The sequence below is a fragment of the Leucopleurus acutus genome, assembly GCF_964270905.1.
Source record: "Leucopleurus acutus genome assembly, chromosome: 16".
NCBI lineage: Eukaryota > Metazoa > Chordata > Mammalia > Artiodactyla > Delphinidae > Leucopleurus > Leucopleurus acutus.
The window spans coordinates 3861360-3878936 of NC_139158.1; the positions used below are offsets into that span (position 1 = coordinate 3861360).

General features: G+C 57.4%; 1 protein-coding gene across 1 annotated transcript in view; it reads right to left on the minus strand.

Moving 5' to 3' along the window:
* Positions 1-12815: 12815 nt before the first annotated feature.
* FBXL18 (F-box and leucine rich repeat protein 18) overlaps positions 12816-17577 on the minus strand; it is a 35435-nt gene continuing 30673 nt past the window's right edge. Inside the window, exon 5 of the mRNA XM_082856138.1 lies at positions 12816-13086. Coding sequence (XP_082712264.1) covers positions 12930-13086 — 157 coding nt within the window. The 3' untranslated portion in view covers positions 12816-12929. The remainder of the gene's footprint in view (positions 13087-17577) is intronic.

The window sequence follows — 17577 nt, forward strand, 5'->3', positions numbered from 1 at the left end:
TCAATGTTCGCTAAAATCAAACCCCAGCAGAGGAAAAAGTGTAACCAACCAACAGGAGACAACTGGTACCCATGTGTGTCCCTGGGCCTGGCTCTTCAGACAGCCAAGTCCCCAAGGAAGGCGCAGGTTCCCGGCCTTGCCCCTAGAGGGCAGAAGCAGCCAGTGTGGGAGCTTAAAGCATCTGGGTTGAACTGTCTCTGGGTCTGCTGAGAGCAAGACGTGCCAGCAGTAAAAAGTGTTGGGAAGCACACGTTTATTTATATAAAAATAAAGGTACTCGGGAATTCCCTGGCGGTCCAGTGGTTAGGATTCAGTGCCTTCCCTGCCGTGGCCCGGGTTCAATCCCTGGTCGGGGAACTAAGATCCTGCAAGCCGCACGGCACAGCCTAAAAAAAGGAAAAAAAGAAAAAAGAAAAGGCCCTCATCTCTCTAATACAGAGAGTATCTATAAATCAGTAAGAAAAAATAACAGACAAATGAAAGTCCCAGTGGCCTTTAAAATACCTGAAAAGATGGGAATTCCCTGGCAGTCCAGTAGTTAGGACCCTGCCCTTTCACTGCCGAAGGAACGGGTTCATTCGCTGGTCGGGGAACTGAGATCCCACAAGCCGCACGGTGTGGCCAACTAAAGTAAATAAATAAAATAAAATACCTGAAAAGATGTTCAACTTTGATCATAAAAGAAATGCTCAGTAAAATTACAGAGTTACTGTTTTTCACCCACCAAGTTTGCAAAATCCAAAAGTTAGAGAACACCCTCTACTGGCAAGACTATGGGAAACAGATACTCTTGTATATTGTTAGTGGGAATGTAAATTGGTTCAACCAATCCCTGTGGAAGACAAGTTGAGCAGTATCTACCAAAATTACAAATGTATATACTCTTTGATGCAGCTATTCTGCTTCAAGGAATTTACTTTATAGATACATGCACATGTGTAAAATAACAGATATTCAAGTGATTAATTTGTAGCATTTCATGTAATCACAAAAGACTGAAAACCATCTAAATGTCCATCCACAGGAGATGGGTTAAATACACGATATTACACCATCCAGTGGAATACTACGCAGCTGTCAAAACTGAATGAGGAGGTGATAGGAACAAAAATGACTGAGTAAGAACCTTCAAAAATTCACTCCTCGGGCTTCCCTGGTGGTGCAGTGGTTGACAGTCCGCCTGCTGATGCAGGAGACACGGGTTCGTGCCCTGGTCCGGGAAGATCCCACATGCCGCGGAGTGGCTGGGTCCGGAGCCTGTGCTCTGCAACGGGAGAGGCCACAACAGTAAGAGGCCCGCATACCGCAAAAAAAAGAAAAAAAAATTCACTCCTCATAAAATCAATGGAAAAAAACGGGCAGAAATCAGAATCAACTTCTTCAGAGCTCTGGAAATTAACCAGAGGCTTGCAGCAACCTGGAGTGTGTTTATTTAAGAAAACTGACTGAATCTCAGTAGGAAGAGCAAGCTTGGTGGATTTTTAATTTGTCTTATCCCACCTCCCTTTCTCAGCTTTGAAAACTAACAGCCCACATTCCCAGCCCCAGAAGTAGCAGAACTGATCTGAGGCTCTTCCAAACCCTTATTCCCCAAAAACTGGCATTATTGGACATGTCTGGTGGTTCCATGGAAGACCCCATTGGAAAAAATTACCTTTATTTAACCTAACTCTGAGCTCACTCAGTGCTAAAAAGCCTTTCACAGAGGGGCATTTATCTAAAACAATTACAAGCGTTTTTTTTTTTAAAGAAATACTCTTATTTATTTATTTATTCATTCATTCATTCTTGGCTGTGTTGGGTCTTTGTTGCTGCGCAGGGTCTTTGTCCAGTTGTGGAGAGCAGGGGCTACTCTTCGTGGTGGTGCACAGGCTTCTCATTGCGGTGGCTTCTCTTGTTGCAGAGCACGGGCTCTAGGCGCGTGGGCTTCAATGGTTGCAGCACGTGCGCTTCAGTAGCTGTAGCACACGGGCTCAGTAGTTGTGGCGCAGGGCTTAGTTGCTCCACAGCATGTGGGATCTTCCTGGACCAGGGCTCGAACCCGTGTCCCCTGCTTTGGAAGGCGGATTCTTAACCACTGCGCCACCAGGGAAGTCCCAAGCAAATGTTTTGATTCTGCAGCTGCCTGAGGCAATGAATAACAGTTGGAGCAAGTAACAGACTAACCAGAATAAAAGATAAATAAATAAGTAATAAATAGGTAACAGACTGACCAAACAGCTGAGGAATGAGAGTCTATGGAGGGCTTTGAAAAGCTCCGACATATTTGGATCTTAACATCTTTGGTGGGCAAGGAAGGGATCTCTCTGGGGCACTAGTCTCATTTGTGAGGGCTCTGCCCTCATGACCTAATCACCTCCCAAACGCCCCACCTCCTAATACCATCCCCGTGGGGGTCAGGATTTCAATATATAAATTTGGGGGGACACAAATATTCAGACCATAGCACTATATGATTGCACTTATATGAACGACCTAGAGCAGTCAACTATAGAGAAGAAAAGTAGAAGGTGGGTGCCAGGGGCTGGGGGAGGGGGATGGGCAGTCAGTGTTTGATGGGGACAGAGCTGCAGTTTGGGAAGATGAAGAGACTTCTGTGGATGGGCTGCGGTGACGGCTGCACAACAACGTGAATGCACTTAATGCCACGAAACTGTACAATTAAAAAGGGTTACGGTAGTTTAATAAAGCGGGGGAGGGACGGAGTATATATCCATGTTTGCTTGTACATAAAGAAACTCTAGAAAGAGACATAGAAAACTAAGGCAGTGGTTCCCTGAGGGCGACAGAGGAATGCGTGGTGTGAACTAGGTGGCTGAGGGACAGGAGTAAGAAAGGACTTCTCACTGGGAATCTTCTCGTATTTATTCATTGGTTGGTTTGCTTTTGCCCTACCACGCAGCTCCCAGGATCTCAGTTCCCCGACCAGGGATTGAACCCGGGCCACGGCAATGAAAGCGCGGAGTCCTGACCCCTGGACCGCCAGGGAAGTCCCTTTATTCATTGTTGAATCACATGAATACATTCTTATTTCAAAAATTACACTTAAAATCAAAACCAGTGAAGAAGAATAACGAACGATGAAGAAATGAACGCGAGTCTGATCAAACCTCTGGATCCAGCTGCCCACTTGGAGGAAACACAGACCGGGTACAATGGCACCTTGGGATGCAGTCAGCAAAAGCCAGAACGTGGGAAGTTCACCAGGTCAGCCGGCCTAGGCTCTCCGAAATATCAATTGTTCAGGAAAGAAAGGGATGGATGGGACCCTCTGGACAGGACGTTTAGACCCAGCAACGAAACTGCGAGACGGAGCTGCGGTGTCAGAGGGGACGCTCGGACTGGTGGGCAAGGGAGGTGGTCATGGCTGGAGTGTCGGAACTCTGCTTCTCGGTACATTTATGCCAACTCATCAAGCTGTTTGTTTTCTCTGATTTTCTGTACTTTTTTTTTTCTTTTTTTAAGAAAATGTTAAAAGGAACGCAGGCCTTCCATGCTGTCCCCGCCGAGCAGGGTAGCACTGCTTTGTGGCTTGAAACTGAGTGTTCTCTAGCATAGGGCCTGGAGCAGGTGGCTGGCGGGCAGGCCACGGCTGGTGGGGAGGGAGCTGAGCCCCCCTGGTTTGTTCTGGAGAGCAAGGTAACCTTGCACAAAGCTTATGGCTTCTCTGCTGAAAACCAGGCTGTGTCTTTGAAGAATTCCCTCAGACCACCGAGGCTTTGCGAAACGCTCTCACCCCCAGAGCTAGGCAGGAGCACCTGGCCCCCCCTCCCAGGGCTGGCTCTGGGCTCTCCTCACCCCACCTTGATTTAAGGAGGGCCCCTCTCCACCCCCAGCGATGGTCTGAACTGCCCAAACTCTCCTTCTCACGGGACCCAGACTCTTTTTTTTTAAAGAAATATATGTGTTTTTTGGGTTTGTTTTTGGTTTTGTTTTTTTGGGCCATGCCACACAGCATGCAGGATCTCAGTTCCCCGACCAGGGATTAAACCCCTGCCCCCAGCAGTGGACGCGCAGAGCCCTAACCACTGCACTGCCAGGGAATCCCCCAGCCTCATTTGGGGTAGCCCACTCCCCCAAAGACCCCTCCACTAATGGCTGGTGCATCCTTGCGCTGGTCCACATTTCGCTCTGCACAAACTTATCCTGGTAAGGACTTTTTTTCCAACCAAAATAGATACATACATATATACAAGATCTCGCTACTTGCCTTTGGGACTAATATACCGTGAACATTTTTTGTTTTAATAGATCCGGAGACGATCTGTTCTTGTTGAGAGCTTCATCCTAGAATATGTTTTTGAATGAAATTATGTTTTTATGTGTGTGTTTTTCTGTTTACATCTCAGAATTAATTTCATCTGTGCCCATCGTAGAAAGTCTGGAAAAAGAAGAGAATTAATAACACACACAAGGAGAAATCCTCCCCCCACAGGAAACGTGCCTGCATTTCCTTCCAGTCATTCTTTCAGTCACCTGTTTTCCTCCCTCATTTGCTGGTGGGCTGAGCGCAGGACAGACGGGAGAGGGAGTGAGAGAAGCCCCCGACGGTGTACCCCTTTCTAGTTGCTGATATGGTGCCAATTACCACAGCTCTGGAGGTCAGGAGTCTGACACAGGTCTCACTGGGCTAAAACCAAGGTGTCACCGGGGCCGTGTTCCCTCTGGCGGCTCCACGGGAGAATCCACGTCCCGGCTTCTTCCAGCTTCTCAAGGCCACCTGCATTCCTTGAACGGTGTTCAGCAGTGTAGGGCGGAATCCTTCTTAAGCTTCCCTCCTGGACTTCCAAGGACCCCTGTGATCCCATTGGGCCCATCAGGATAACCTCCCCATCTCAAAGCCTGCTGACTAGCAAACGTATTTCCACTTTGCCAGTAACCTAGCATAGTCACAGGATCTGGGGATTAGGGTGTGGACGTCTTTGGGGACCAGATTCTACCTCTGCAGATGCCCGGGCCTGATGCTGCCAGGACCCAGGCCCAGAGCCCATGTACGAAGTGAGTGGGAGGGAGGAACCAGGGCTCTGGCTGAGACCACACTCCTCAATCCTGGAATACCCGGCTGGAGGTCACTGCCCTCCCTGGACACAAATGCAAATGGCGGGGAATCACCGTTCGGTAGGATTTACGTCATCTTCAATGTATTAATTTTAGTTTATCTGCATTGCTCATTTGTATGCCTTACAAGTCATTTACGTCCTGGGGGATTAGTCCATTCGAAATCAGGGAACGTAGCAAATAAAAACACCCGTGGTTGGGAGCAGCTGGGAGCTGACCTCCACGTTCTGAAGCCAGGGACTGAGACGGGGGCTGTCACCCTGTGCAAAGATGCTAAACCCACTCCCTAAATACAACTCTCAGCTCCTCCCAGCCCTAAAAAATTCCCACTTAGACCCAGAAATTTCACTAAGGAGAGTCTCTCCTAAGGAAATAATTCTAAATATAGAAAAACGCTCCAGCACAAGGCTGTCCAGGGCCGCTTTCCTTGGAAGACTGACTAATTAGAAACAACCTAATTGTCCGACAGCGGGGGACCAGCGGGCCTGTGACAGCAAAGCCTCATCATTAAAAGGATGGGTCCGGGAGAACGCAGGCAAGATGCTTTCATCGTGGCGAGCGTAACGCTGCACCGGGAATCGGATGATCACAGCTACAGATGGTTTTTAAAGCAGGGAACAAAGGCTTGAAGGACATTAACAAGAACGTCAGCAGACGTTCTCTCCGGCTGCGGAGGACAGCGGCGATTTCTCTTCCCCTTTGTTCTACCTCTCGGAATTTTTCAAGTTCCCTGGATGAACATAACAGAAGAGTCTACCTTCGAGTGAACTGGTTGTGTTAACTGACTGGTGTATAAAATTAATCCGGTCCCTTTGTGTGGGTGTGTGAACGTGTGCGTGTTACACGAGTGTGAGTGCATGTGTGAGAGTGCAAGCGACAGGGAACTGGAGTGTGCGTCTGAACGTGGAGCGTGACTGGGCGTGAACGTGAATGCGTGGGTGGGTGTGAGGACAAATGCTACAGGTATCAACGTGTGTGTGTGTGCAAATGAATGTACGTGAGTGGACGCATGTGTACACATGGGTGTGAATGGGGGGGGGCATCAGTGTGGGTGTGTGACCGAGTGTGTGATCACATGCCCGTGTGAATCATGCAACTGCTCGTGTGAGTGTGTGGGATGGGTGGGGTTTAAGTGTGTGATATGAATACGAATATGGGGCTGTTTGTGGACCTGCGAGAGTGGGTGTGACTGTAAGCGTGAGTGTGTGAATGTCAGGTGTGCGCAGGAGGGTACGGCCGGGAACGTGTGTGTTGGAGTGCGTCTGTGAATCTGTGTGCAGTTGTGAATGCATGTGAGCGTAATCATGAGTGTGTGTGAACGCTGGGTGTGTGCACACACGTGAAGGCCTGTGACTGATGGCGCGTCTCTGGAGGGGCAGCCCCCCTGCCCGCCCTGCGGCGGGGAGAGGACTCCCCGCAAAACTGCCCGCCCGGGAGAGGACCCTCCAGCCCTGGAAACGGGCGCCCCGCACCCCCCAGCACCTGCGTGGCTCTGAACACGCTGCACAGGGGGCTGCAGGAGCCCCCAACACCCTGGGCCTCGCCGGCCGCCGGTGAACAGCCCAGCCCCGGCGGCCCCTCTGCACAGGCTGTGCCCCTCGCATCTGTCCACCATCCTGCCCCCAGCAGGGAGGAGCGCCCGGTGAGGGCCCAGAGTGGCCGTGCTGCTCCTAGACCTTCCCCATCGACTCCCCCAGCCCGGGAGCCGGGGCTTCAGCTCAACGTAAGAGCCAGCGGCCGCATGACAAGCGTGATGCGGACCTCGCGGAGGAGACCCCGGGGCGGGGCCCAGCCAGGCTTGAAACCCAGAGGGTGCCCATCGCACAGGGAGGACCAAGGAGAAATGCCAAACAAGGGACACCGGGTCCTCGCTGAGAGAGAGGCCTGCTCTGAGGACACGGAAGAGCCCACCCTTCCGCAGAGGCCTCCCTGACCCCCAACCCAGACTGCGGCCCCTTCCCCGCCATACCCTCCTGGGTGGCGCTTACCACGGCCGGGAACGCAGCTCAGGTGGGCATCCCAGCCAACAGCCAGCACCAACCGCCCCACATGTGAGTGAAGGTGCTTCCAGAAGATCCAGCCCCTGCAAGAGGCTCCGGACATGGTGGGACAGAGGTGGACCACGTCGCTGGGACCTGTCCCTGCCCCACGGACGCTGCGAGCATCTCCAAAAGGCTCCCTACAGCCGGGAGTCGGGGCGGTCTGTCATGGGGCCCCCTCAGCCTTGCTTCTCCCCCTCCCCACTTACCCGTCACCCTAATGATCGCGTCTCACGCGTGTGCGAAGCAGAGCCCCCGGGATTTCTCCTACCCGCACGCCCATCTGATCTCTCCCTGCTGCTGCCTTTGGACACAGCAGGGCAGAGGGTCGGTCCTGCCCCTCTTGGGAAGGTCACTGCTGACCCCTTGAAGGACTGTCCCCTCAGCTTTCTCCCCGGCTCCCGGGCTGAAGTGAACCATGGTGGGGAGTCCCGTGGGTGTGCACCAGGCTTGGGGGACCGGCTCAGGCAGGACCGGGAGGGACGGAGACTCCTGTCTCCACGCTGCCGCTGCAGCTCAGGCGACTCTGGCCTCGAGGACCAACCGGGGGCTCAGGAGGCATCAGTGAGCCCTCCTCGGCCCACCTGACGGTCCCTGCCCTTGTCACTCTGTCCTGCAGCATCCCTGGGGCCCACCTCTGTCCACGGCGCCTACCCACTCCTCCCCAGACGCCTGCCCTGGGCATCCCCGCCTCAACTGCCACCTTCCATTCCCCTCTGGCTGCGGGCAGAGCCCCTTCCCAGAACCCAGGTCTGGTGAAGGAAGTATCTGCCTAAAACTGAGGCTGCAAACAACCCAGTCACAACAGGACACATGCTGTTATGGTTCCAACTATATGAGGTCCCCAGGAGAGCCAGGCTCATAGAGACAGAAAGTAGACGGCTGGGTGCTGGGCTGGGGGCTGGGGGCGGGGGAGGGGAGTGGCTAGTGGGGCAGAGTTTCAGTTTGGGAAGATGGAAACGTTCTGGAGATGACGGTGGTGATGGCTACACGACGACGAGAATCTATTTAATGCCACTGAACTGTACACATAAAAATGGTTAAGACGGTAAATTTTATGTTACGTACTTTTTACCACAGTTGAAAACTACAAATATGTGTATTAAATAAAAGTGAAACTGACTCAGTCCCCACGGGCCCCAGATAAGGGCTGTGCCGACTCTGCCTCTGCCAGCCTCACGGAGCCCTTGTGCAGGGAACAGCCTCGGGCCACACCAGTGTCCCTGCCCCCCCTGCCCGCCAGCCCCATCCTGGCCTCGCCCCTCCTCACAGCAGTCGCCTGCTGATGGCCCCTGGCAGCGCCTGGTGCCCCGCGTTGGGTCTCACGTCTCCATCCAGGGACCCCCAAGGGGCCAAGCACAGACTCTGTCCTCAACACCTGAACAGCAGCGGGTGACCGGAGCGCCACTGCCTAAGCTCGCCCTCTGGGGCTGCAGAGGGGGTCGCAGAGGAAAGGTCAGGGCGCGCCCCTGCTGGAAGGACCACACAGGTTTTCTAAATCAGGTCCACTTTATTTGAAACTTTTCACATGCCACAAGTTTACATGAAAATACCCATTCAAAATGTAGCTGGAACGCGAAATTCAGGAGTGGCCTCACCGGAGGACAAGGAGGTCGGTCATCAGAAGGCAGGTGACGTGTATTCGGTCGTGTAGCACCTGGTCACGCGCATGCCGTGAGAAACCCTGGCACTCACCTCACCCTTCCTCCCATTGATAACGTGCCAAGCAAGACTGTCCAGTCAGAGGGGCCGGCAGGTGGGCGACGGTCAGAGGGCAGCGGTCCCAGGGCTGAGCGCCGCGGGTGGCTGCGGGGTGCCACGTGCCCACGGCCACATGTGCAAAAGCACCCTCACCTCTCGTACCCACCCCCCCAGCGCAGTGGGCACGGCGGGGAGGCCTCTGGGGCCTGCTGGCTTGGAGTCTGGTGCAGGGGGTGCCCTGACCCTGTGACATCAATGCAAAACCTCACACTTCACTGGCTTTTGAAAGGGCTTCAGAAAGTAATTTAGACGATATTGGTTGGCCTGTGTCGGACCCACAGTTTGTTTGAATTCCTGTGGGTATCTGTTCATCACGCCCAGTGGAATCCTGCGCCCTAGATGCAGACAAGACCAGCGACCATCCCCGAGCCCCTCGGCACAACCCCACCCCATCCTGTGGGGGGGGAGGGGGACTGGGGCTGAGGCCACAAGGACCACAGGTGGCAGCGTCCACGTCCCCCTCACCTCGGGTTTTGTGACTGAAGCCGTGGCAGCCTGCTGCCACGGCCGCGCTGCATCATCCTCACCCACGAACTTCTCTTACTGCTTCCCACAAGGTCTCAGCAATTTTCAAATCCTAAAGGAACGAACAGTGAGAACGAGAGGAAGCAGGAGGCTGCCGGCCGCTCCAGTGCCACTCAGAGGACGCGAGGGTGGGCCCATCAGGGCAGGTCCCCTTCCTGCCAGGCGGGGTCGGGTGAGGGAGGGGGGCCTGAGACCCGCCAAGGCCGTGCACCCAGGGAGGCCCCTGACACAGTGAGGCTGCAACTGCTGGCTTCAGATCCCCTGGCAAGCTTCTGCCCCCTGGGCTGGGCGGCCTGCAGCTCTGGATCCTGGCGCAGGGGGTTAAGGGAGTGTCACCCTCAGCACCCAGCCCTGCTGACCTGCCCAAGGAGGGGCGTCGTCCCAGGCCTGAGTGGAGAGGCCCTCGGGGGCCTTGCGGAGGAGGGACCCTCGGACCTGTCTCCTTGGGTCCTCGGACGGGCGGCTGACGGGTGGGGATGAAACCCGTCCCCTTGTTGTATGAGAGTGAGGTGTCCTTAATCCAGCCCCTCAGCTCGGGAATAAAAACACTCGCACGGGACAGAGAGAGAAGCCGCCGACAGCAGGGAAGGGGGCCTGCGGGTCTCTGCTCTCCTCAGGCTCTAGAAGCCTCCCTGGGGGAGCACCTTCAGGCCCGGCCAGCAAGGCTGCCTGACGCTGCGGCGGCAAAGCTGCAGCCCTGGGAGCAGGCGGGGCCGAGGGGTCTAGGGGCGAGGAGCGGCCACAGGCAGAGCGGCGGCCTCAGGAGGCCGGGGTTTCTCTTTTTAACAGAGAGATCTCCCTGATCCCCTCCTCCCTCATTCCCACCTCCCCCAGTGTCTGCCTCACGCACACAGCGTGCACACACACCGGGCACACACACACGTGCACACCAGGAACAAGAGCCCGTCCACAGCAGACTACACTCACACATGTAGGCGCACAGACGTCCATGCACGCACCACGCACACGCATACACACGCGCACACACGCACACGCACACACACGCACGCAGGCGCCAGTGCTGACCAGGCCCCTCTCAGCAGGCAGCATATGGTCTGTCGCTTAACAGCCCAGTTCTGCCAATTGGGGACCATTAGGGTGGGTTCTTTTCCCAGCATAAAATGCTGCAGAATATAAGCTGCAATTAACACCGGTGCCAAAATGCACTTAGCGAGAATAAGCACATTATTAACATCTGGTGGATCCGTCTTGGGTGGAGAAGCAGCGGAAATTCTTGCTCTAAGGAAAGGATGGCTGAGGGGGACACTAAAGATACAAGGCCTCCTGTTCGGGGGCTGCCTTCCAAGTCAGCTCGTGCCCCAGCCTCTCGTGAACGGCCCCTCCCAGCCCTGTTTGCTGGCATAAATGACACTGCTGGTTCAAACTGCCTGCTCGCGAGAGCAGGCCATCCGGGCCAGAGCACGAAAACCATGGCAGCCTGTGGATAAATTCTTCGTGGAACGATCATCCTCTGGCCTGAGCCCGGGTTGCTCTGGACGAAAGGAGATGTGTACCCAGGGCCCCAGGGGTCCCGGGGTCGGCCAGACCACCTGCCCCCATCCTGGGCCACGTCCCTCTGCCGGTCGGGCTGTAACTGGCCACGCTCCTGCTGTGACGGCAACGAGCAGTCAGTCCCCACATCACCCTTCCTGATCACCCTCCCGGTGGTCTCAAGGCGCAACTGAAAGACATGCCCAGAAATGGGGTGGGGGACTCCCACCACCTCTCAGACCCTCATCTACAGCGTGTGGCCCTAACGAGGGCCTTGGCCCTGTCTCCCCAGGGCCCAGGGCAGCCTGGCCTGCGGCCTGCATGGCCAGAGGGGCGGGCCCGGTTGTGACTCTCAGGCCAGGTCAGGACTGCGGAGGGGAGGGCTGCAGGTCTGGTGGGGGTCCCACCGGGGTCAGCGGCAGACAGGTCCCTCTGGGTAGGAGGCGAAGAGCCGCCAGCGGAAGCTGGGGAGGGAGGGAGGAGGGCACCCCACGCTCCAGAGAGGAGACAACTGCACCCTCGGCAAGAAAACCACAGCGCAGGGGGAGGAGACCCAGCTCCACCCGGTGCTGCGGGGAGGTGAGAGCAGGGCCGGGGCCGCGGGGACGGGTGGAGGCCGCCAGACAGACTGCGCTTAGGGAGAATCGACCAGAGCACTCGGGGGCCTGTGTGCGTCCCGAGACCCTGGCCCTCCGAGCACTTCCACCATCGGAAGGCCTCCTGGACCCCCTCGGCCTGGCAGGGCGGGGGCTGCTGAACTGTCTGCCCCTTGAGAACCCAGGGAAGGGCAGGCGAACACAGGCCCAGGGTCCAGGTACCGGGCCCTGCAACAGGCAAACTATAGGACGCACTACACGACACGAGGCGACCATCACACGGAACAGGGTGGGAAGCGGGCTGGGCTGGGGGCCACAGAGTGGACAGCAGCCGAGACGGGCCGCAGCGGTGAGGAGGGCCTGGGGAACCTGCACCCCCAGCCCAGAGGGAGAGGGAGGCCGGGGCAAGATGGGCCCAGTCCCTGGGGTCCTGGGGAGGCAACCTCTGCGGAGACCCAGGTACCCCCGGCTGGAAGCCGCCCCGACGCCACTCAGCCTTCCCTGGAAGTCTCCAGGAGCGTCACCGGGAGCGTTGGGGCAAGACGCTGGGTGGAGGGAGCCCAACTGGGGCCCCTCAGAAGCCCACCAGCCGCAGGGATGACGGCTCTGGGGGAGTCTCGCGGCTGACAAGGCAGAAGCAGTGGGCGGCACGTGGCGGGAGGCCCAGGACACTGGGAGGACGTCCCTCGTTTTGGGAATAGCTGCGTTGCATTTTTTTAAAGTGCTAAATAAAGCTGTCTGAAACGGGGTAATGTGATCACTCCTCCAGCCCCACACATCCCTTCTGGGTTTTAATATTTCAAGGTTTTCTAATGAAGCAGGTCTATCCGTGTTTCCCCAGAAACAGAGACCTTCACAGGGACCTGCAGCTTCCCTGCCCAGCAGCCCGCTGCTGGCCCGAACCTGTCTGACGTCACGTGGCTGGACGCACACCAGAGGTGTAACTGGGTTAACTGGAGGGAGGGGAGAGCCCCAAATCGGCCACAGCACCTGCAAGCCCCCCCCGCCTCGGGCTCCCAGCCACCCACCAGAGCCCGAGGCAGGTGACCAGGAGCACAGGGCCTCTCCTGGGGGCTGGGGGACGGCCGTGGGGTCACGTGGCGCTCTGGGGACCTGGCCCCCAAGGAGTCAGCGTCCTGGCGATGGGTGTCTCAGCCCAAGACCACGCCGGCCAGGCCCGCAGGTCGCCCGACAACCGGCCCTGCCGCCGCTGCCTCACGCATCTCAGCCAGAGCGTCACTGAGCACAGACTCCTCACAAGAGGAGGCCCCTAAGGGCTGGAGAGGGGGCTTCCTTCCTCCGGTGACCCACTGGGCATCCGGCGTCCTTGGGCAGGGGAGCAGCCGCGGCGGCCGTGGCAAGGCCGGAAGCCACACACCTGACCGAGGCAGTCCTGCTTCCTCGGCCATGGAGACGCAGCGGCCACAGGTGGCGACGGGCCGGTGGGGGCCCACTCCTGTCACCACCACAGATTTGGCGGCTCCTCGGCCACTCTGCTTTTAAATAAGGTGACCTCGTCCAGGTGCACCATGGGAACGTCTCGGATGACATCGGTCAGGCCCTCGTGGAGCAGAGGGAAGATGACGACGTTCAGCGCGGGCCGCTCGGCCTGGAAACTGAACCAGAGGCAGGCTGTTAGCAGGACCACGGAGGGAGGGACGGAGGGAGGGAGGCTGGGCTCAGGGCGTGGAGGTGGCCAGGGTCAGGCTGTGTCCCAGAGCACCGGCTGACACCGGAATGTGCCTCTAGGGCCCCTCACGCTGAGGCTCCAGGGAGCAGGCAGGAGGGCAGCCCGTCGGGGCAGGCCCCTGCCTTCCCGGGCAGCGGGGGTCCCTGAAGGGTAACACCCAGGGGGCTGCAGAAACAGCGTCTGTGGTCACTGGAGGCCCCACGGCCAGGACACCCGCAGGGGAGTGGAGAGAGGGGACAGGCGGCCAAACCCGCATGCCCACAGGCCACCCTCGAGGGACATGAACACCCAAGTCAGGTGAGGCAGCCACTCTGCCAGGAGACCAAAGCAAGGAACACGGGACAAGTAACTGTCAGACGACCTCTCACCTTCCACACCCACGGGCGACAGGCTCCACCCCGCGGGTGTGAGACGACATCCACGGAGCACCCGCCAGGCCAGGCCCCACACCGGAGCTGGCCCCAGCGGCCAGCCAGTGAGGTGACCCTCCCCCTTCCCACCTGGAACCCGAGGTGACTCTGCTCATGGGAGAGACTTCCATCCCGTGGGGCTCAAAGGGCGAGAGGCAGGAAGGTGCCCACACAACCTGCCCAAGCTAAAGCCAGGTCCCAAGTCCCGTGCCTGCTTCAGGGCACAAGGAGAGCGCAGTCCCGGCCTCCCCCTGCCCCCGGCCCCCCAGCAACACTGAGCTGGATTTGCTGGATTTACGACATATGTAAAATGAACGCCAGAAAGGCACTCATAAAACTTCATGTTTTGGCAATAAAAATGCCGAGGAAATACCTCCCGGTTCTGTGCGCTGCGTTCTGCTCCTGGCAGCGGCGTCTGTGACCGTGAACCGGCAAGCCCTCACCTGCAAACCCTCTGTGCGATCTACTCTGCTTGAAACAAAATACCCTCGGGTGTGGGATGTGCGTGCAAGGCTCCTGCCTGCCTGCCACCCTGAGGCTCTTAATGAGCTGCTGTCAAGATGCTGAAGGGGGATTAATTTCTCACCCAAAGCGAGGAATGTGGCGGCGTGCTGTCCCTTCCCCGCCGCCCTGACCGCCGACGCGCACGCAGGTGGAGGGGCCGCCCCAGAATCAAACCGACTTCCTTCTCAAGGCTTTCTCCGCGGGGTCGGCACCTGGGTCGGCTCCGACCTGGGCAGGGCTGGGGGGCCTCGCCCGCACCCGCCTCTCTGTAAAGCCCCTCCCCGGTCCGAGGAGCCTGCGCGCTCCCCCAGCTGCAGCCTCATTGTCCCCACCCAGAGTGAAGCCTGGAGTCGGCGACAAGGCAGTGGACAAGGGGCAAAGGCAGAGAGCGCGATCACTCCCTTCCGAGTGCAGGGCTGGGGCTCCGCCGGCGGAAGGAGGCAAGTTCTTGGCTGGGGCTCATGTGCGGGCCGAGAGCTCCGCGGGTTCTGCTGGGTCACCTGCACATGTGTTCTAATGTTCATTTGTGCAATTCAAATATAGTTTGAGATTTAGGTAAACAGACACAATGAAATAAAATAAAACTCCTTCCAGCTACCCACATTCAGAACTAGCCTGATGACCGCCAGCAGGACAGGCCACCTCTTGGGACCACTCCCCTGACCAGGGCTAATCACATCACTAAAGACCCAAGGCTGCAGCCTCTGGCCTGGAGTCACCAGCACAAAGCCAGGCCTGCGAGGTCCATGGGTTCACCTTCAGGCACAGGCGTGCGTGCCCTCCTGGCGCACTCCCCCCTCCCTGGGCACCCTCCCGTGCACGCACTCCCCAGGCCCAGCTCTGCACTCAGCTGCCCCCATGCCATCCTGGGCAGCAGAGAGAGCAGAGCCCTGCCCCTGCAACCGTGCTAGCCTGGATCCCACCTGGGGGCGACAGAGGCAAGATTTACGGAGCTCACACGCTAAGCCCGCGACAGGGGCCGCTCACTCGCTCTGCAACCTGCAGAGCGAGTTGCAGACGCCACGGTGGAGACGCCCCTCCCGAAGGGTCTGAGGGTGACTCAGGGCTTTCAAAAACACAGAGGTTCAGGAAAGTTCAACCATACTTACTCTCTGCCATTTATAACAGCCGGAAGGGAGATACCACATTGAAGAAAACTTTCTACCTGAGGCTGTTAAAAACACACCAGGGGATTTAAAATGGGGCCTTCGGCTATCTGAAAAACCAGCTGCCCAAAATACCTTCCTTCTCTGAGCCTCCAAGGAAGCAAGCAAGATTGTGCTTGTTTTAAACCCATTGTTTTGGGCTTCCCTGGTGGTGCAGTGGTTAAGAATCCGCCAGCCAGTGCAGGGGATACGGGTTTGAGCCCTGGCCAGGGAAGATCCCACATGCCGCGAAGTAACTAAACCCGTGCGCCACAACTACTGAGCCTGCGCTCTAGAGCCCGTGAGCCACAACTACTGAAGACCACACGCCACAACTACTGAAGCCCACGCGCCTAGAGCCCGTGCTCCGCAACAAGAGAAGCCACCGCAATGAGCAGCCCGCGCACTGCAACGAGGAGTAGCCCCCGCTCGCCGCAACTGGAGAAAGCCCAGGTGCAGCAACGAAGACCCTATGCAGCCATTAATTAAATTAATTATTTTTTAAAAAGGCACTGTTTTGGGGCTTCCCTGGTGGCGCGGTGGTTGAGAGTCCGCCTGCCGATGCAGGGGACGTGGGTTCATGCCCCGGTCCGGGAAGATCCCACATGCCGCGGAGCGGCTGGGCCCGTGAGCCATGGCCGCTGAGCCTGCGCGTCCAGAGCCTGTGCTCCGCAAAGGGAGAGGCCACAACAGTGAGAGGCCTGCGTACCGCAAAAAAAAAAAAAAAGGCACTGTTTTGTTCAGAGAGAAAATACTATAAAGAAAGCGCAAAGGAGAGCACAGGGGCCTCCCCCCGCACCCCACTGCCCAGCGGCTCTAACAGCCCCTCCCCCGAGCGCCGCACACGCTCCTGCCGTGCTGAGCATATTCTTTCTAGACACGTCTCAAAATGTCGGCAACCTGAGTCAGGTTTGGTGAATTTCCTTCCAGTCCTCAGGGTGTGTCCACTCCACCCCCAAAGCAACAAAACACCCAGCGACCACCTCCTCCTATGGTCCCGCCCGGCCAGCAGGGCGCCACACCTGCCTGGCCACTTCCCTAGGGGACGCAACTTAGGGAGCCCTTTAACTATCGTATGGATAAACATCATTTAATACAGCATAATCACAACTGTGCTTTGAGTTGTTTCTTCAGAATCAATTCCAGAAATAGGGCCACTGGGTCAAAATGCATGAACACTTTTACACTTGCAAAGGCAGGCCCACAAAGGGCTCGGGCAGCACTTCAGGGCCACAGCGAGAAGTCGGCCGAGCCGCCTGCCCCAACGGGCCTCGAGAACGCTGCTGCAGAGCTACCAGAGGGAAGGGGGACCGGGGAGGGACGGCCCGCTTCACGCCTGCCTGTTACCATCGTGGAGGAGCAGAGAACCGGCCTGGCCAGGAGGGCTGGGCTCCAACTCGTCACAGACACAGGCAGAGGGCACGGCAGCCGCAGCCCGCAGGACCTCAGGCCCGGCCACTGCACGGAAGACACAGAAAGGGGTGTCCTGCACAGTCACCACGCTGGCAGCAGCTCTGAGCCCGACGCCCCCCGAGTGCGTGAAGGGGGCCCCGGGGACCTCGGTCTCTGCACCTGGTCCTGCAGGTGCCGCAGAGCTGGAAGGGCTCTGGGAGGGGCCGGCTGGGGACGCAGCCTGTCAATCATCTAAGATCTGAACACCTGCTGGGTTTGTTTCTTTGCCTGAGAAATTAGAAAAAAAATTAAAGTTGACAGCCTCTTCCTCTGCAAATAAAGGTCTTACAGAAAAGCCAAAGTCAGAAAAGCCACTCACACTGTAACAACTATCTTCAAGAAGCACAGAGGGGCTTCCCTGGTGGCGCAGTGGTTGAGGGTCCGCCTGCCGATGCAGGGGACACGGGTTCGTGCCCCGGTCTGGGAAGATCCCACATGCCGCGGAGCGGCTGGGCCCGTGAGCCATGGCCGCTGAGCCTGCGCGTCCGGAGCCTGCGCTCCGCAACGGGAGAGGTCACAACAGTGAGAGGCCCGCGTACCACCAAAAAAAAAAAAAAAAAAAAAGCACAGAGGCGGGCGGTAGCCAAGAATAAAACATCCATCAAAGGTTCACAGAACTCAGATGATGCTCTGGGCAGGCGTGTGGGGTGCGCCCAGCTCCCCACCAAACTTGCTGGGACCCACAAGGCACCTCGAAGCAGCCTGGAATCTGCCCTCGTGCAGAGGAAGGGGGTGGGAGAGACCCTCGGTGTCAGCTGTCATGGTCCGATGTGGCCCCCAGGTCCCATGTGGGACAGGATTGTAAATCCGAGGGCCTGACCCCTGGAGCCGGTAACTCCAGTGCGAGGCTCTGTCACCAGAAAGGCCTGAAGGACAAAGGCCAGGACAAAACAGAAGACAGAGGAG